At 44.5% G+C, this 21,260-nt stretch overlaps 1 protein-coding gene across 1 annotated transcript in view; it reads left to right on the top strand.

The window, feature by feature from the left end:
- The window catches only part of LOC135517027 (transmembrane protein 132C-like), a 135,389-nt gene that overhangs the window by 66,652 nt on the left and 47,477 nt on the right, over positions 1 to 21,260 (top strand). Inside the window, exon 6 of the mRNA XM_064941059.1 lies at positions 11,959 to 12,145. Within this exon, the coding sequence (XP_064797131.1) occupies positions 11,959 to 12,145 (187 nt within the window). The remainder of the gene's footprint in view (positions 1 to 11,958; positions 12,146 to 21,260) is intronic.

Consider the following 21,260-nt stretch of genomic DNA (forward strand, 5'->3'; position numbering starts at 1 on the left):
ATAAACGGGTTCTCCGTGAGCTGGATCTGTCTGAGCTGACTTCTCTCTGAGCTGGATCTGTCTGAGCTGAATTCTCTCTGAGCTCGATCTGTCTGAGCTGACTTCTCTCTGAGCTGGATCTGTCTGAGCTGACTTCTCTCTGAGCTGGATCTGTCTGAGCTGACTTCTCTCTGAGCTGGGTGTGTGTCAATTATGTACATGTCTATCTGAGCTGAGCCATAAGGGAAACTGGGAATCTACTACACTACTATAAGATATGGGGAGCAATGTTACATACATTTTTCATTTTTGCAGATTCAAAGTGTTTGAGTTAGTAATGTATTTGTAACGGCTTTCGTCTGGTGGAAGAGAGGCAGACCAAAATGCGCGTGGTGGTTATTCATGTTCTTTAATAAATGAACTCGACATGAAATAACTAAACAAAACAATAAATGTGTGAAAACCTATACAGCCTATCTGGTGAACATAAACACAGAGACAGGAACAATCACCCACGAAAAACACTCAAAGAATATGGCTGCCTAAATATGGTTCCCAATCAGAGACAACGATAAACACCTGCCTCTGATTGAGAACCACTCCAGACAGCCATAGACTATGCTAGATACCCCCACTAAGCCACACACACACACAACACCCAACAAAACCCCAAGACAAAACACACCACAATAAACCCATGTCACACCCTGGCCTGACCAAGTAAATGAAGACAAACACAATATACTTCAACCAGTGTGTGACAGTATTATTATTTTTCTTTAAACATTTGCACAACTTTGGATTTCACCCATGGCTCAAAATCAAATCAAATCGAATGATATTTCTCAAATACATATGGTTAGCAGATGTTAAGGGGAGTGCCTCAAAATGCTTGCGCTTCTGGTTCCGACAGTGCAGTAATATCTAACAAGTAATCTAACAATTCCCCAACAACTACCTAATACACACACATCAAATCATGGTTTAGACTGTTTGGAAGTTGGACTTTTATTCCCCTCCTGCTTCAACTGCATGGGTAGCAAAAGTCATTGCTGTCCTCGTTATGAAATTGTCAACTTTACCCTGTATATGTAGAAAATACTTTATACACTGCTTGTTAATTTTTAGGGCTGCAATCCCATTAACGGGATGATATGTTAACGGAATAAACAGCCAGGGAAAGTTCAGGGCGCCAAATTCAAAACAACAGAAATCTCATAATTAAAATTCCTCAAACATACATGTATCTTATGCCGTTTTAAAGGTAATCTTGTTGTTAATCTCACCACAATGTCCGATTTAAAATAGGCTTTACACCGAAAGCACCACAAACGATTATGTTAGGTGACCACCAACTCACAGAAAAACCCAGCCATTTTTCCAGCCAAAGAGAGGAGTCACAAAAAGCACAAATAGAGATAAAATGAATCACTAACCGTTGATGATCTTCATCAGATGACACTCATAGGACTTCATGTTACACAATACATGTTTGTTTTGTTTGATAAAGTTCATATTTATATAAACAAGTTTACATTGGCACGTTACGTTCAGTAGTCCAAAAACATCCAGTGATTTTGCATAGCCACAACAATTCAACAGAAATACTTATCATAAATGTAGATGAAAATACAAGTTATACACATGGAATTATAGATATACCTCCCCTTAATGCAACCGATAGGTCAGATTTCAAAATAACTTTACAGAAAAAGCAAACCATGCAATAATCTGAGAACGGCGCTCAGAAAATAAATACAATTATCTGCCATGTTGGAATCAACAGAAATCAGAAATCACATTATAAATATTCCCTTACCTTTGATGATCTTCATCAGAATGCACTCCCAGGAATCCCAGTTCCACAATAAATGCTTGATTTGTTCGATAATGTCCATTATTTATGTCCAAGTAGCTACTTTTGTTAGCGCATTTGGTACACAAATTTAGACGCTCATGCAGTTCCATCGAAACGTCGGACGAAAACTTCAAAATGTTATATTACAGGTCGAAGAAACTTGTCAAACTAAGTATAGAATCAAGCTTTAGGGTGTTATCATAAATCTTCATTAAAGTTCAAACCGGAGAATTTCTTTGTGTGTAGAGAAGCCATGGAACGCAGGTCGCTATCATGTGAATTGCGTGTGACCAGCCCTGGGCTCTCTGCCAGACACCTGGCTCATTCAGCTCCAATTCAGCCCCACAACACAGTAGAAGCCTCATTCAAGTTTCTAAAGACGGTTGACATCTAGTGGAAGCCCTAGGAAGTGCATCCATATCCCACTGTGAATTCAATAGGGGCTGTCAGGACCCAGTTACGAACCTGTGTCTCCGGAGTGAGAAACAGTCACTTAACCAACTGAGCCACGAATAGTCAGCAGAACCCAGAAGATGAGGCAGACACAGCAGTACTTAAGACGGTGTATTTAATAAAGAAAAAAGGAGAAGTCCTACAATACAAAAATGGCAAATCCAAAAGGTGATAGGTATAGCACAAAAAGCCTCAAAAGATACTCAAAAAACAAAAAAACAGAAATCCACAAGAGCATCCACTGGAAACGACAAGAATACACCGAACACTAGGGCTGGGTGCTAACATACAAACACAGAGCACAGAACTGAGGGAAACTAAGGGTTTAAATACAATCAGGGGAAAAACGAGACACAGGTGCAAATAATAATGGGGATCAAGGGAAAAACATAAGGACAAAAAGCACAATGGGGGCATCTAGTGACCAACAACCGGAACAACCCTGGCCAAATCCTGACAGGGGCTGGGTTGAAAATCGACCAACCTCAGATTTCTCACTTCCTGTTTGGATTTTTTCTCAGGTTTTTCCCTGCCATATGAGTTCTGTTATACTCACAGACATCATTCAAACAGTTTTAGAAACTTCAGAGTGTTTTCTATCCAATAATAATAATATTATGCATATATTAGCAACTGGGACTGAGGAGCAGGCCATTTACTCTGGGCACTTCTGTGCACCTTTCATCCAAGCTACTCAATACTGCCCCTGCAGCCATAAGAAGTTAAATAAACAAATAAACACTGATGTAGCTTAGGCTACTTTATTTCAGTAAAAATAATTTTCAATGGCTCATTTGATAATAACCTAGCAAATGACTTTGGTTGTCACTCAACTAATAAAGCCTAATATTGCGCAAGCCATTATACAAATATTTGGATGCTGAAGGTGAACCTCTCGTTGGTCAGCTTGCCAAGCAGTCCGACGGACTAATCTGAGTTTGATGGATGCCAGGAGAACGCTACCTGCCCGAATGCATATTGCCAACTGTAATGTTTGGTAGAGGAGGAATAATGATCTGGGGCTGTTTTTCATGGTTCGGGCTTGGCCCCTTAGCTCCAGTGAAGGAACATCTCAATGCTACAACAAACAATGACATTCTAGACGATTCTGTGCTTCCAACTTTGTGGCAACAGTTTGGTTAAGGCCCTTTCCTGTTTCAGCATGACAATTGCCCTGTGCACAAAGCAAGGTTCATACAGAAATTGTTTGTCGAGATCGGTGTGGAAGAATTTGACTGTCCTGTATAATGCCCCGACATCAACCCCATTGAGCACCTTTGGGATGAATTGGTTCCGACAGTGCAGTATTCGAACTCTGACTGCTAGCCATGCTTAATCGCCCAACATCAGTGGCCGACCTCAATGCTCTTGTGGTTAAAAGTAAGCAAGTCCCCACAGCACTGTTCCAACATCTAGCGGAAAGTCTTCCCAGAAGAGTGGAGGCTGTTGTAGAAACAAAGGGGGGAACAACTCCATGTTAATGCCCATGATTTTGGAATGAGATGTTTGACGACCAGATACCCAGATACTTTTGGTCATGTAGTTTATCTTAAAGATTTGAACCGTGGACCGATGCGTATCGGTGATTCGTTACATCCCTAGTATTTTGGGTATCAGCTAACCACATCATGGTTGCATTCCACGTCATTGACTGTGCAGTCGGGCACCACACTGCTATACCATATGATGTGGTTAGCTGATACCTATCTAGGCATTGTAAGATCTGGCATGCATCAACAGAGGAACACGACCAACATTTTATAGCAACCTGGTGACCGACTGCACAGTCGATGATGAGGTATGCAACCATTGATTGATGCATGTAATGTCTCAGCAGGGGAATGCGACCAATATCTGTGAGCTGCTCGTGGCAATGTCACCTCTCTGAGTCCACCTTTAAATGAAAGTAAATCTCAATGTGAACCACCAGATTCAGGATCTTGAAAATCCCATAAAAATGTTGCCAAAACATTTACGAAATCTAAATAAAACGGAACATAATGAATTTAATTTGAGTTCGTTTTGGAGTTGATGTTAATAGTTTCAGTGTAGTTTTAGTTTACTATAATGACCTTGCATTATTGTCTCTTTAGGGTAGCATTAAGGAGGATATATGATGTCTTACGTTTTATGGGAAGCAAAATGTCTGTAGTCTGAGGTCTCTCTTCTCTGGTGACAGGTGCTGCTCTAAGGGTGCTCTGGGTGTTGTATGATTACAGATGGCTTTGGGATACACAGCTTGTCAGTGTTTGGTTTCGCTCTCTGACATGATTGAGCACTTTGCCTTTTGTTCACTTGTACATAAATTACTTCAACACAGTCTGTAGTGGTGTATACCAGTTATTCACTAAGACAGGTGTCCTTGGCATTTTACAATGCAGCCATGATCTGGCTTGGCTTACTGTAGTACCTGCACCACTAATCTCTACTCTCTATCATGGAGTTCTCTACTCCCAGTCTGTCCAGCTCACTGGGAACATGCCTGAACATAATTATGGACAGTAATGTGGCATGAACACTCTCCTGAGAGGGACACAGACTGGCTGCTGCAGCGTCACTTTATATCCATTACCCTCAATTCAAATAAATTCAAAAATACTTAATTTATTCCACAAGGGGCAATTATGCTGGACGAGTCCGGCAAATGAGAAGGTAGGTACATACATCATGCATATATAGACATACAACATGAATCATTGGCATACTAATTAGACCCTTGTGTTTTCCCATATTACTGTAGCAGACCTGAGGGCAAGTCTCATGAGTCTCACTTCACTCTCACTGGAGTCTCACCACACTCTCACTGGAGTCTCACTGGAGTCTCACTGGAGTCTCACCACACTCTCACTGGAGTCTCACTGAAGTCTCACTACACTCTCACTGGAGTCTCACTGGAGTCTCACCACACTCTCACTGGAGTCTCACCACACTCTCACTGGAGTCTCACTGCAGTCTCACTACACTCTCACTGGAGTCTCACTGGAGTCTCACCACACTCTCACTGGAGTCTCACTGGAGTCTCACCACACTCTCACTGGAGTCTCACTACACTCTCACTGGAGTCTCACTGGAGTCTCACCACACTCTCACTGGAGTCTCACTGGAGTCTCACCACACTCTCACTGGAGTCTCACCACACTCTCACTGGAGTCTCACCACACTCTCACTGGAGACTCACTGGAGTCTCACCACACTCTCACTGGAGTCTCACTGGAGTCTCACCACACTCTCACTGGAGTCTCACTGGAGTCTCACTGGAGTCTCATTACACTCTCACTGGAGTCTCACTAGAGTCTCACAGTTGTTCATAGCCAAGTCACCAACAGGCACTGGAGACACAACCGGATTGGCTTGTTGGTGTTCTGGGGTTGATTGATGTCATTGCGGACCCTCTTTGGACCCTCCATAGCCCACAGCTCATTGGCTCTCCCATTACACCTTCAACCAATAGCCTGATGGGTATTGGCCTCCTCCCTGCTTTGGTGTCCATATTCATGTGATGTCTGGTAACATTTAAACAGTGACTCTTTCTAACAACAACACTCCTCTATGGTATTAGTGTTGTCATGGCTGAGAACTACTGAGAATTTTAGTTCAGTGTCAGAGTAAATATGCTGGGGAGTAATGAATAGCTTAAGTATTAATTCATTGCCTTTTGTAGGACCTTGCTCTGGATAAATTCTGACTCTCTAATTGGCTTCCTCTTCACCTAGGCTGCAAACTGATTCAATTTCACATTTACATATTACAATATGACAATATTAAACACACATAGGACATGTACTGGATGAGAAGATCAGAGGAGCAGGGAATGTAACCCAGTCCTTTCTCTGAACCACATTGCTGTTAGGACACAAGTGGAGGGAGATCACAGCAAACACTCTGACTGGGCAGACATGCAGTGATGTTGGGTGTATTACTCAACAATGACCTTATTGCTATACTGTACTTCATTTGAAAGCATTGAGGAAATAACATCCTGGCACCGCCGTGTCACTTCCTGTACCCTGCTACTTTGTCTTCTTCTGGGAGCAGTAACTACCACTACACCCTCGGATCCATATGCATGCACACACATTCAATATATGTTCACTCAAGCACACATCGCATACATACAAGATGCAGTTCCAGTCCCATCCTCTTCATTAAAGATGATCAGTATCTGGTAATATTTCAAACAACCTTTTCTCCAATATTTGATCTTTCCTCCTTCTGTCCTCTGCGGCCTGTGGGATTATGTTTGTTTCAAATCTAATCAAATCAAATTGTATTGGTTTGATTTTATTGCGGATGTAACAACACGTTTGAGCTTCTAGTTCCGACAGTGCAGCAATATCTAATAAGTAATATGTAACAATTTCACAACAAATAACTAATACACACAAATCTAAGTGAAGGAAAGGAATTAAGAATATATAAATATATGGATGAGCAATGTCAGAGCGGCATAGACTAAGATACAGTAGATAGTGTAGAATACAGTACATATATGAGATAGGTAATGCAAGATATGTAAACATTATTAAAGGGACATTATTAAAGTGACTACTGTTCCATTTATTATTAAAGTGGCCAATGATTTCAAGTCTGTGTATGTAGGCAGCAGCCTCTCTGTGCTAGTGATGGCCATTTTACAGTCTGATGAACTGAGCTAGAAGCTTTGATGCACATGCACTGACCTCGCCTTCTGGATGGTAGTGGGGTGAATAGGCAGTGGCTTGGGTGGTTGTTGTCCTTGATTGATGATCTTTTTGGCATTCTTGTGACATAGGGTGCTGTAGGTGTTCCTGGAGGGCAGGTAGTTTGCCCCTGGTGATGCGCTGTGCAGCCGCACCACCCTCTGGAGAGCCCTGCGGTTGTGGAGGGTGCGGTTTCCGTTTCAGGCGGTGATGCAGCCCGACAGGATGCTCTCAATTGTGCATCTTTAAAAGTTTGTGAGGGTTTTAGGTGACAAGCCAAATTTCTTCAGCCTCCTGAGTTTGAAGAGGCGCTGTTGCGCTTTCTTCACCACACTATTTGTGTGGGTGGACCATTTCAGTTTGCCAGTGATATGTACGCTGAGGAACTTAAACCTTTCCTCCTTCTCCACTGCTGTCCCGTCGATGTGGATAGGGGGGTACTCCCTCTGCTGTTTCCTGAAGTCCTCGACCATCTCCTTTGTTTTGCTGACGTTGAGTGAGAGGTTATTTTCCTGACACCACACTCCCAGAGCCCTCTCTGTAGTCTATCAAGTTGTTGTTGGTAATCAAGCCTACTACTGTTGTGTCATCTGCAAACTTGATGATTGAGTTTGAGGCATGCATGGCTAAGCAGTCATGGGTGAATAGGAAGTACAGGAGGGGGCTGCGTTCGCACCCTTGTGGTGCCCCAGTGTTGAGGATCAGCAAAGTGGAGATGTTGTTTCCTATCTTCACCACCTGGGGGTGGCCCGATCGGGAAGTACAATTGCACAAGGTGGGGTTTAGACCAGGGGGCCTTGAGCTTAATGATGAACTCGGAGTTTACTATGGTATTGAATGCTGAGCTATAGTCGATGAACAGCATTCTTTCATAGGTGTTCCTTGTCCAGATGGGATAGGGCAGTGATTAGTGTGATGGCGATTGCATAGTCTGTGGACCTATTGGGGTGGTAAGCATCTTCAAGTGGGTCTAGGGTGACAGGTAAGGTGGAGGTGATATGATCCTTATGGGTGTGCGTGTGTGTTTGTGTGTGAGTGTGTATGTCAAATCAAATTTTATTTGTCACATACACATGGTTAGCAGATGTTAATGCGAGTGTAGCGAAATGCTACACTGTGCATGTGTGTGCATGCACGTGTGAGTGTGTGCGCGTGTTTCAACTGCCCACTTCCATCCTGTAAAGCTCCAGGTCTTGGCCCCCATGCTGGCTCTCTGATTGAGTTCCCTGCTCCCCCAGTGGGGGGTGGGGGACTGAACCTTCCAGAGCTGCCCCAGACAGAAGCACTCTATCTTTGCCACTGTCCTGCTGAGTCTTGGCCTCAGACAACTTCCAGCCCACCACAGAGCACCAGCCCTTACCTTTGACCTATTGGAATTGAGATTCCTCCAATGATTAGCGCCCATGCCTGCCTAGCTACATCTCATCTGCCTCTACTTCAAAGGCCCTGTTTAATTCCTCCCCACCACAAACACACATACACACTCACAATCCAAACAGGCCCGCTGCGGCACGGCACAAACAGTCTGCTTCACAGCTTGGCGGCTTTGTGTTGGAATTGACTCTGTTCTTTGATGTATCATTGTTGTCACTGCTAACCAAAAATCTGCTCGCCAGAAAGGATCCTCCTAGAGTCTCCAAGGAAAATAGTTTTTTTTCCCTGTGTTTTCTCAGCCCCATTCATAAAGGTGTTAGGCTTAAAGAACACACACCGCTGCTACCCAGGCCCTTCCTGTTGAGTAGATTCCATCTTACTATTTAATTTTTGAAGGGCTGTAATTTCAATCTGTCATACTTTCGTTCCTTCCTGGAGTCCTTTGTCACCATAGCTCTCTGATAGAGAAGAATCTCACTAAGCTGAAAAATGAGTTATTGTGTGTATACGTTTTTGCACACATGCTTTTTTAAGGGCAACGAGCTCTCACAGTCTCACGTCAGAATTAGATGTTCATTCATGTTTCTCAAACGTCAAATTTCTAAGTGTTTAAGGTTAAGTTTAGGTATAAACTCCAAATTTGACAGCTAAGGCATTAACTCCAAAATCTTAAGGTTAAGTATTAACTCTGACTGGTTAAGGTAAGGGTTAAGGGTCAAAAACAACTTTCTATCACTGGATTCGAACATGCACCCTTTGCCACCAAAACTCCAAATGTTTAAGCTCAGGGTTAAGTTTAGGCATTAACTCTGAAATTGTAAGGCTCATTATTAGCTCTGAATGGTTAAGGTAAGGGATAAGGATTGGGATAGGCTTAAAACAAAAATCTCAAAAGTGACTTTTTATTGCTAGATTCAAACATGCTGTTTTTGGCACTGTTGGCTGATGCTAACAGCCATCCTCCAACCCTGTCCACAATGCCCTAGCAAATCCGAAACCTACTTGTATTTAACTTGCATTTAATAGCGCTCACTGTTGCTCCAGTTCCCAAGTCATCACCCAATGTCCTCAGACATGGACGGACGTCAAATACTGACATGTATCATGGATGACCTGGATGTGTAAGCGTGTGTGTATATTCATCAATGCATGTGTATATTCTTGACTGCTGTGAGCTCGTTGACACACAGGGCGATACAGCCAGACGATCCAGGAAAAGCCTCTTGACACATCACTCTCAAACTCAGGGTCTCCGGAGTGGCACACTAGTCTAAGGCATTGCACTGCAGTGCTTGAGATGGCACTACAGACCCTGGTTCAATACCAGGCTGTATCACAACCAGCTGTGATTGTGAGTCCCATAGGGCGGTGCACAATTGGCCCACGGTCATTAGGTTTGGCCGGGGTAGGCAGTCATTGTAACGAAGAATTTGTTCTTAACTGACTTGTCTAGTTAAATAAACACAGTAACTACACTATTTTGTCTGTTATTCTATTTCTTTCAGTGTTTGTCTCAGGCATGCCACTTGAAGAAGCAACAGCAGAAAAAGCAGCTGGTAGCTGACTGTGCTTTGTTCAGTTAGACTAGTGTTCTATGGAAATGTTGCTACCTCTCTCCGGATGCATTGAAAGGGCAAAGTATGGTTATGTTTATAATGAGACACAGAGGGAAGCAGGCTTGACCTCTCTGGCCAGCAGACTGCAGCCATTCATAATCCTCAACACATGCTATGGCAATTCCAGCCACCAGTTCACATACTGCCCTCTGCTGGACGCTGCATGGGGAGAGTGTGTGTGTCAAAATGGATTTGAACAGAATAGAAAAGGAACAAGATAAGTACACAGTATCTTTTTATGATTGAGCTTTTCTGTCTTGCCCAAGAAAATATTTTTGCAGTGCTGTTCCCGCATATGTTGCAGTCTGTCCTCCAAATCTCTGCAACCATAAGCTCTCAGTACACATTGATCTCACGACCAGTCCTTGAAGTGTGTGTGTAACTGAAATGCTAAACTAGAACAGCTTCTGGGATGGAAAATATACTCTGCTAGAATGTTCGGCTCCAAGACCTTGGATCTCAGTGTTCTCGCCTTGTGGATTGTGGCATTGCTCCTGTTGCACAATATGACAATAAGGACACAACTTAGCTGGTACAATATCAAATCAAATGTATTTATATAGCCCTTCGTACATCAGCTGATATGCAGGTGTTGAAGCTCGTTGGCTAGGAAAAACTCCCTAGAAAGGCCAAAACCTAGGAAGAAACCTAGAGAGAAACCAGGCTATGAGGGGTGGCCAGTCCTCTTCTGGCTGTGCCGGGTGGAGATTATAACAGAAGATGTTCAAATGTTCATAAATGACCAGCATGGTCAGATAATAGGTCTGGGACAGGCCGCACGTCCGGTGAATAGGTCAGGATTCCATAGCCGCAGGCAGAACAGTTGAAACTGGAGCAGCAGCACGGCCAGGTGGACTGGGGACAGCAAGGAGTCATCATGCCAGGTAGTCCTGAGGCATGGTCCTAGGGCTCAGGTCCTATGAGAGAGAGAAAGAAAGAAAGAGAGAAAGAGAGAATTAGAGAGAGCATACTTAAATTCACACAGGACACCGGATAAGACAGGAGAAGTACTCCAGATATAACAAACTGACCCTAGCCCCCCGACACATAAACTACTGCAGCATAAATACTGGAGGCTGAGACAGGAGGGGTCAGGAGACACCGTGGCCCCATCCGATGATACCCCCGGACAGGGCCAAACAGGAAGGATTTAACCACACCCACTTTGCCAAAGCACAGCCCCCACACCACTAGAGGGATATCTTCAACCACCAACTTACCATCCTGAGTCAAGGCCCGAGTGAGTATAGCTCACAAAGATCTCCGCTACGGCACAACCCAAGGGGGGGGGGCAACCCAGTACAATACAATACAGGCATCAGTTTCCAACCAACTCGTTCTCCTGTAGATTGTGTAATGCCTATCTGTGTTAGTGAGCACTTTCCTTGAACACTAAGAGGCATATCATACTCCACTTAACCAGAACATCAACAGTTACACAAGAGGGTTTGTTTCTAAGTAATACTTGGCATTGACAGCCAGTTTCAGGAACCTGGCGCAAGTTGTAGTTTCAGGATTCCAAATGCACCTTTGTTTGTTTGCCAGGGATGTTTTGTATCTAGTTTTATCTAGATAAAGAATGCCAGGTGACAGACATGCCTGATCAAATAGAAGGCTCAGCAAATCAAATACGTTTAGGATTTTTGTATTCATTGTTTTTCCGCGTCTTTGTTTGCATCACAATCAGTGGAGAGTCAGTGTTATGCTTTGCCAAGGAGGATCAAAAGTCAATTGTTTTTATCTCCCTCATGCTTCTGGGGGAGTGTGTGGCAGAATTGAACTAAACTCTGGTTGAGTTTTCATTAGATACATGTAACAGCTCTTTATTTTTTTGAAATACTTGTCTATGTGGCACCTTTTCCCTTCTATATTAGTGTCTCTTTTTGTCTCACTGATGATAATAATGCCAATGCATCATAACACCTTTTCTAAACACCAAAGATCACTTGGCAGACAAATAAAAACCACCTCTGTTTACCTCTTCTCCCTTCTCTCCCAGGCCAGAGACGGGCTACCAGAAGGTCCTCCAGGTGGATCTGGAGGTGAACGGGCTGCTGGACCCGCAGGGCAGCCGGGTGGTGACGTGGCAGGTGGAGTACCCTCTAACTCGCTCCCTCACTGACGAGGTCCAAACCCTCATCCGCCTGGCACCACAGGACCTGGGTGGAATTGTGCCACTGGCCATGGTGAGTGGAGCCCCAGAGGAACCAGAAAGAGTGTGTGTGTGTGTGTGTGTGTGTGTGTGTGCAGCTTTACCTCACATGGCTGACTGCACTCTGCAGGAGGCTTTGTCTCTCGTCTCTCCAAGGCTGACACCTGCTGTACCGAGTGTTTTTTACCTATCTTTGCAATTCTAAACACTCATATCATCGATTTCGCCCCGCTCTAATGCTTTGATGTCTTTGTCTCAGTCTACTGCCTGTGTCTGGAAAAAGCAGAGGAAAGTCAAATTGCTCTTACAGGCGTAAATAAGAGGAATTTTTTACCTTTTAATGATATGATCATTTTGTGTTGGCTGTGAAGCTAGGAGGCCATTTTGAAAGTGGTGTGTCTGAGTAGTGAGGTGAACAAGCTGAAATTCCATGTTGAAGGCCCAAACCTCTCTGCTTTGTTTTAACACTAAGCTTGCACTTCTTAATTGGCTGTAATTTGGCTAATAGAGCTTTCGGTACTTTCCATGATTGAGAAGGTAATTGAGTTTGGACACAGGATAATCCTTTTAAAAAGCGAATGGATACTGTACATCAGCAAGTGACTCTAGACAACCAAATGTATTACAATAATGCATATTTATTTATGATAAATTGTTTGCAACTGTTTGGCTTTCAGTGTTGCTGTAGATTTTAGTTTTTACACCATGAAAATAAATATATACGCTGCAGGCAGATGTTTTTGTAAATTTTCCAAACTGCAGATTGTGGCGGGTTATGGGTTATGTGGAAATCAAATACCTTCTAAGCTCTTATTATGGTAATTGGTGAGAAAGCACTTCACCCCCACAAACATTTATGTATTCAGCCCATGACAGCAACACGTAGACTTCTACTGTGTCTTTAACCTTTGGCTGGCTCCATTCTAATAGGTCTGATATTTCCCCTTTTGTCAGAAAATTAGCTTCTCCTGCTTCTGTAGCTGCTACCAGGGTCTGTGATGTAACAAAGGAAAGCATAGACTTTAGTTCAATCCTTTTATTAGCTAGTGAGGACAGTAAATATGGATCTCTGTGGAAAACATTTGAGAACATCTTGAGTCTTGTCAAGTAGTAGTGGGAGCCAGGTGTGATTCTGTCTGTAACGCCTGGGGTCCCATTATGTTTGTGCCAATGCCCATATACTGAGAGAGACATGGTCAGGCTACGGTTTTCTACTCTTATTAACTTTCCTCATCACACACACACATATATACACAAACACAGCATGTTGACAGCTTTAGTTCCGAGTGCATGGCCCATCCATTATTACTTTATGACTCATCCCTGGCTTACATCTTACAAGTAGACATGTGAACCCAGTGGATATTACACTCTGAGAACAGGAGATTGAAGATAGAGAGAAAACATGATTACAGTCAGATAATAATGGGAGCTGTCTGTCTTGGCAGGGGAAACCACAAGGTGTAGATCATCACCGCTACTCTGGATATAAAGTGCCACCTGTCCTCACTCACCCATAGACCCATTGGTCCTTTGCCTCTGTGCCTCTCCACACAGTCACCCTCTTCATTGTCTTTCTGGCAGGAGAGGGGGAGTGTAAATAATAGAAAGAAATTAGAAAGGAATTCAGGACTATGGACCGCACACTAAACTATGAACATGCAGAGGGAGGGAGAGGGAGAGAGAGATAGAGAGAGAGGGCGAGAGGAAGAGCGAGAGGAAAACATTTGCATGCGAGAGAGACATGTGAGAGAGCGAGAAGGGAGGGAGAGAGAAACCGTCCGTTTCGTTAACAGACTTGAAAGAGTACATTTAATCAGAGGTTAGTCAAGTACAGCACCCTGTATCCTTCCCATGCATAGTTCTTGTTCAATTTCTAGTGTTGTGTGTCTCTTTACTCTCATTATAAGAAAGGTCTTTATATCAGAAACACTATCATTAGCATTTCATTAACAACCTCAAAGCTTGCTTCAAGTCAAATGCTAATATTAGCATTATGCTCATAGTTCCATAACACTCTAATCACTACCATAAGCATTTCTCTAACATTGTCCCATGGACTAGTGCTATTATCTGAAATAACCAAGGTTTACCTAAATGTAAGTGTTCCAAGCTGTGCCTATATTGGTGACATGACTGCTAATGACAAAGTGTCGACAATGAGGACAAACATTCAGTCATCCCAATGTCAAAGTAATGTCCTCTAACGGCGAGGGGAGATGAAAGGAGATAAGTCCAAAGAGAAAGCTGTCCTGCATCAGTGATTTATACACACAACAATCATAACATCATACCAGCCAGAGATGACAGCTTCCCATCGTTTATGCTGTTTCTCTGTCAGGAACTGTGTTTAGATAATGACATAGAAGTCAGTCAGTGGTAATAGTAGCCTACTGTAGCTAGCTTGCAGATTGGGGCTGTCTGCTAGCATGCTAGCATACTAAGTATCCTCTAAGAAGCATTTCATGAACTGACATAGCAGCCAGTCAGTGGTAATAGTAGCCTAGTTAGCAGAGTGGGGCTGTCCGCTATCATGCTGTGCAAGCTAGTCTCTAGGAAGCATTGGCTGTCTTCATGGGCATTTAATACCCCTCATAACTTAATTAAGTTCTCTTGTGGATATGTTGGATTTTAATTCACTGCTCTATTTTCCTGGTGTGTGTCGACAGCACTAATTCTCTCTCTCACGTAAAAAAAAGCTAATCTCTGTCCTTACTCCCCCTCTCACCACACTCTTAAATCGGCTGTGAGAAAACATACATCAAGCAAAGTAACGCGTGAAAAGTCAGCTCCCATCAAACGTTCTCCAGATTCTGGTGAGGATTTGTTTTGTTTCTGCTGATAAGGCTTGACGGCTGCACTCTCTCTCTCTCTCTCTCTCTCTCTCTCTCTCTCTCTCTCTCTCTCTCTCTCTCTCTCTCTCTCTCTCTCTCTTTCTGTACCATTCTCTATGAGGCCTCTTAAAAAAGCAACATCTGTTTGTGTCAAGCTTCATTTACAGGACTAGCACTTTCTGTGTTTGAGTGTTGTGTGTGTGTTTGTTTGTTTTCATGTTAGCTTGTTTTTGCTCTCCTCATAGTGCCAGACTCCTGCCCTCATAGCAGCTCAGAGAACGGGGCATGGCCTGACTTCAGCACACTGAAGAACCCAAGCTCATTTGAATCAAAAGGCCTTCAGAACCACTAACGGTCTCCTGCAAATAAACAGGCTTCATCACAAACAATAAAATAAAATACCAGCACTTTAATATTTAGTCCCTAACAGGAATCAGAGCTCAGTGACAAGCTGGTAACAAATACACTATATCCAAAACCCACAGATTATCAAGCCCACAATTTGTGTAATAAATCCATATGTAATTAATGAGGAGGGTATAAATCACAGTGGGTCCTGATGAAATAATCAATATTGGTATTTATTACTTCTTCAGGTGGCAGAATGCCCTCCAAAATACATCTGCATTTGCTAATACCCAGGCATGAGAAGTCAGCAACTACAAACTCTAATCCAAGTGAACAGTAGAATGAGTCGAGGTACAATCCATTTGGCAATATGTGAGACATGTAATTTGTGAGAACTACAATAATTTCATAACAGATGATGCCTGCCATTAAATGGTCAAGAATCAGTTGTCCTGGCACCTCAATGGTTCAATGAGCTCCCCCTTGATGCTAGGACAACAGTGTCCCTGCCCATCTTCCCGAAAACATCTGGAACCCTACCTTTTCAAAGACTATCTTAAATAATCCCACAGCCTCCCCCATTTCCTAACATCCTTGCATTTTGTGAACTAACTCACACTTGACTTGATCCATCTAGCACTGACTTTGCTGATAGCTACTTTATTGAGGAAAATTGTATTTACTATGACTAAGGTATGTGGCTGTTTCACCTAGCTATCTTAAAATGAATGCACTAACTGTAAAAAGCTCTGCTAAATGACGAAAATGTATATGTTATGAAAACTGGTGATTGAACTTCCCTTGACCTGTTGGAAATGACTGACATATCTCTGTGAATGATGTTGTTGATGAAATGCCATTTTCCTGCTTTTTCCCTGGCTGCCATCTTCATCTTTACATTCCATTTATCAGCCAATGCATATTCAGCCTCCTGCACATTGCTGTGCCTGCCGCCCACATCGCTGGCCATAACCATTGAAAACATAACATTCTCATAGTGTATTGGACTTACTGGTTGAAAACTGTTTGTTTCTCAGGGGAAAATGTGGGTGTGTGGAGATACAGAAAACAGCAATGCTCCTCTCTCCTTAGCCTTCAGTTATTGCCATAGGTTAGAGGTGTGTGAATGTATAGGTGATGTGAGAATGTCAGTTTGAATGAATGTATGGAGAATGGAAGATTCTTGGTTTGATTATTTGATCCTATTGAATTTGAATTGACTGGAGCACTTGGTTTTGAATTGGTAATTTTAGTGCCCTGATTTTTTTCCTTGACATGACCTGACCAGGAAACATTTTTAATTTGAAATGAATTGGAGGAATGATTGGAGGAATTATACATATTTCTCTGGGTGGTGGACAGTTTACCTTAGCATCCCACCCATTTCAAGAGGCGCGTCAATAGAAGCAATGCAGAGCTGCGATGGATTATAGTATCAAGTCAATGAATAATGCAGGATGTTCAGACAGAGTCATTGCCTTGGATAAACTCTATAGCAGGGTTCCCCAACTGGTGGTGATTTTATTAGGTCCCCAAAGTTGTCCGAGGAAAAAATATTGTTGTGCATAAAAGACTGTAAAAACACCAGCAAATCAGCTCCAAGTGATTTTAATTTTGGAAATCTGTTTGACCAAAATATTCCCACGCATGATAGAGAGATATTATGTGAGAAATGTAAGCAAGGTTTAACATGATTATGTTTTAGTCAAATATTATATCTGTTTGTACTTGCAGACAACACATTGTTTGTAGTTGTAGTTACCACAGATCCAGGATCAGCTTCACTCAGCCCCCAGTGTTAGATGAACCACAAGGAGATCAGCGTCATTCCACAGTAGGAGGCCTAACAACAACACAATAACAAAGCAATAACACAAGCCTGACTTGGCCCCCTCAATGTGCTCAACAGCAATTGGGCATTCTTCTCCTCGTCCCCAAGACTCCACCGGTCGATACCCATCTTCCCGTGTGAGCGTTGTTGGTTTGTGTGAGCACTGTGTGTCATCTCCTGCCTGTCAGTGATGCTGCTTGTGAGTTTAGATCATGCCTGCCATCCTTACGGATGCACACACACCGCCTAAAAGGCAGCCCAGCGCACTGATCAATACCCTTCTTAATCATCCTGCTGTTTGTGCGTGCATGTGTTGGTGTCTCAGAGTTGACCCTGGGATGGTTCAGGGGTATGAGTGTTTTAAAGCCCCTCTTGCTGGGTCCGTCCTTGAGCTTGAGGTCTACTACATAAATCAGAGCCGTGCTTGGTCCTTACACACAAATCATCCACCTCCCTATCACCCCTCCAACCGCACAGAAGTGTAATGGCCTTTAATCGATTCCCTCCCTCTCTGTGTGCAGTCTTAAGAAAAGAGTGTGTGTGAGAAGGCAATCCTCCCCTGCTGGGTCAGGACACACTGGATGGTCTGCTCCTCAAGCCAAAAGTGTGTGGGGGGGAATGAGAATGGTGTGTGTGTGTGTGTGAGTTTATCACTGTGTGTGTCTGTCTATGTATGTTGGATTGCTTATCAACCGCTGGGCCAGAGCGTCATACCAGGGGCCATTAATAAGGCATGCTCTCCAGCAGTCACTCTTAGCCCCAGGAGGGCCCAGGCACCAGGGAGGAGAGGGGGGATATTGAGAGAGTTGAGGATGAGCCGGCCTGGTTCACGTGCCATCCGCAACACTCCTGCTGTCACAGCACATCTCACACCTCCAAGGCCAGATGGGCAAAGAGATTGAGCCCTTACAGAGGCAGAGCTGAATGCTAAGGGAGTGCCCTGCGAAACACACAGACTAGACCCCGTCATTCACACCTCAGCCGTTCTCAAACACGTACATCTCCTGAAGACATATGCACACCCTTACAGCGCTCTAACATAGACGCATGCACACACAGTCACACTAAATTAGATTTGCAGTTCAAATAGCTCTACACAATAACACACACACACACACACACACACACACACACACACACACACACACACACACACACACACACACACAGGGTCATGATTTTTAGAGGCACCATTGTTTTATTTTAAAATTCAGCATGGGTTCCTAAAAGGGACAAGAAAGGGCAGTAAATTATATTTTATCAACAATATTTCAAAGAAATGAACAATAACAATACTCAATGAATTGATCAACATTTTGATAGCAAATATGATCAACTCACTCACACTCACACACCATCCTCATGCCCACCCACACACAAAACAAACAGCACCACACACACTGGGCTTGAGGGGTGGACCATACAGCAAATATGCATAACTAATATTGCAAAGGGAATTTCTTTACTAAAACAGAACGAATTGTCAGATAAATCCATTTAAATGTCAAAGGAAAAGTTTCTCAGCACAACAAAATGCTCTTTAAATAGACCAAGTGCATAAAAGAAGAATTACTTATAAATCAAAACAATTAACATCTCAACAATGTTACAACGAAAATATACACAGTACCAGTCAAAGTTTGGCTACACCTACTCATTCAAGGGTTTTTCTTTATTTGTAATATTTTCTACATTGTAGAATAATAGTGAAGACATCAAAACTATGAAATAACACAAATGTGTCATGGATCCCCCAGGTACTGATGCTGTAATAGTCCTGCGTGGTGTAGAGAGTTAGGCTCAGGACCGCAGAATTGAGTAATCAACGTATTTTACTCAAAATACAAAAAATACACAGCAACATAACGAGCCCACTAAAAGGACCGATATAGAAAGAACAATCACTCACAAACAAAACATGGGGAACAGAGGGTTAAATAATAAACAAGTAATTGGTTGAGTGAAGCCAGGTGTGAAACACAAAGACAGAACAAATGGAAATTAAAAATGGAAAGCCGGTGACGTTGACCGCCGAACGCCGCCCGAACAAGGAGAGGGACCGACTTCGGAGGAAGTCATGACAGTACCCCCCTTGACGCGCGGCTCCAGAAGCGCGCTGACAGTGACCTGTGGGACCACCCGGGGGATGAGGCGCAGGGCGATCCGGATGGAGACGGTGGAAATCCCTTAGCAACGATGGGTCCAGGACGTCGTCCACCGGCACCCAGCATCTCTCCTCCGGACAGTACCCCTCCCACTCCACGAGGTACTGAAGGCCCCTCGCCCAACGCCTCAAGTCCAGGATGGCTCGAACAGCATAAGCCGGGGCCCCCTCGATGTCCAGAGGGGGCGGAGGAACCTCCCGCACCTCAGCTTCCTGGAGTGGACCAGCCACCACTGGCCTGAGGAGAGACACATGGAACGAGGGATTAATACGATAATCTGGGGGAAGCTGTAACCTGTAGCATACCTCGATCAGGACTTTAAATGGCCCCACCAACCACGGGCCCAGCTTCCGGCAGGGCAAGCGAAGGGGTAGGTTCCGGGTCGAGAGCCAGACCCGGTCCCCCCGCCTCGCTGCGGTGGTGGTCGGCGCTCACTTTTTATCCGCCTCACGGCCCGTTGTAGGTGCACATGGGCGGCATCCCAGGTCTCCTCCGAGCGCTTAAACCATTCGTCCACCGCAGGAGCTTCGATCTGGCTCTGATGCCAAGGAGCCAGAACTGGCTGATACCCCAGTACATACTGGAGAGGAGAGAGGTTAGTGGAGGAGTGGTGGAGTGAGATTTGGGCCATCTCTGCCCAGGGGATGAATGCCGCCCCCTCCCCCGGCTGGTCATGGAAATATGACCACAGAAACCTACCCACACCCTGGTTGACTCTCTCCACCTGCCCGTTACTCTCAGGGTGAAAACCTGAGGTGAGGGTGACCGAGACCCCCAGATGTTCCAGAAATGCTCTCCAGACCCTGGACTTGAACTGGGGACCCGGATCAGAAACTATGTCCTCAGGCACCCCGTAGTGCCGGAAGACGTGTGTGAACAGGGCCTCCGCAGTCTGTAGGGCCATAGGGAGACCGGGCAAAGGGAGGAGACGGCAGGACTTAGAAAACCGATCCACAACGACAAGGATCGTGGTGTTACCCTGTGAGGGAGGAAGATCCGTCAGGAAGTCCACCGACAGGTGCGACCACAGCCGTTGTGGAACAGGTAGGGGCTGTAATTTCCCTCTGGGAAGGTGCCTGGGAGCCTTGCACTGGGCACCCACTGAGCAGGAGGAAACATAAACCCTCAAGTCCTTGGGCAAGGTGGGCCACCAGTACTTCCCACTAAGCCAATGCACTGTCCGGCCGATGCCAGGATGACCAGAGGAGGGTGACGTATGAGCTCAATAGATCAAACGGTCGCGGACAGCAGATGGAACGTACAGGAGCCCAGCTGGACACTGGGGGGGAGTGGGCTTTGTGCATAATGCCCGCTCGATGTCCGCGTCCAGCTCCCACACCAACGGTACCACCAGGCAAGGGGCCTGAAGTATGGGAGTGTGATCCATGGACCGCTCCTCTGTGTCACACATCCGGGACAGTGCATCTGCCTTAGCGTTCTAGGAACCTGGTCTGAAGGATAGAGTGAAAACAAAATGGGTACAGAACATAGCCCACCTTGCCTGGTGAGGGTTCAGTCTTCTCGCCGCCCGGATGTGCTCCAGATTGCGGAGGTCAGTCCAGATGAGAAAAGGGTGGTTAGCCCCCTCAAGCCAATGTCTCCACTCCTTCAGAGCCTTGACAACAGCCAACAGCTCCCGTGAGGTAATAGGACCTGCTACCTGACCAAAACCCCAGATAAACCTCCAGTAGTAGCTGGCAAACCCTAGAAACCGCTGCACTTCCTTTGCCGTGGTGGGAGTCGGCCAATTATACACGGCTGAAATTTGGTCACTCCATCTCCACCCCTGATGTGGAAATGCGGTACCCTAGGAAGGAGACAATTCTCAGCCTTGACGTACAGATCATGCTCCAACAGTCGACCAAGCACTTTGCACACCAGGGACACATGCTCGGCGCGTGTAGCAGAGTATATCAGAATGTCGTCAGTATACACCACTACACTCTGCCCGTGCAGGTGGCGGAAAATCTC

Source organism: Oncorhynchus masou, chromosome 28 (assembly GCF_036934945.1).
Source record: "Oncorhynchus masou masou isolate Uvic2021 chromosome 28, UVic_Omas_1.1, whole genome shotgun sequence".
NCBI lineage: Eukaryota > Metazoa > Chordata > Actinopteri > Salmoniformes > Salmonidae > Oncorhynchus > Oncorhynchus masou.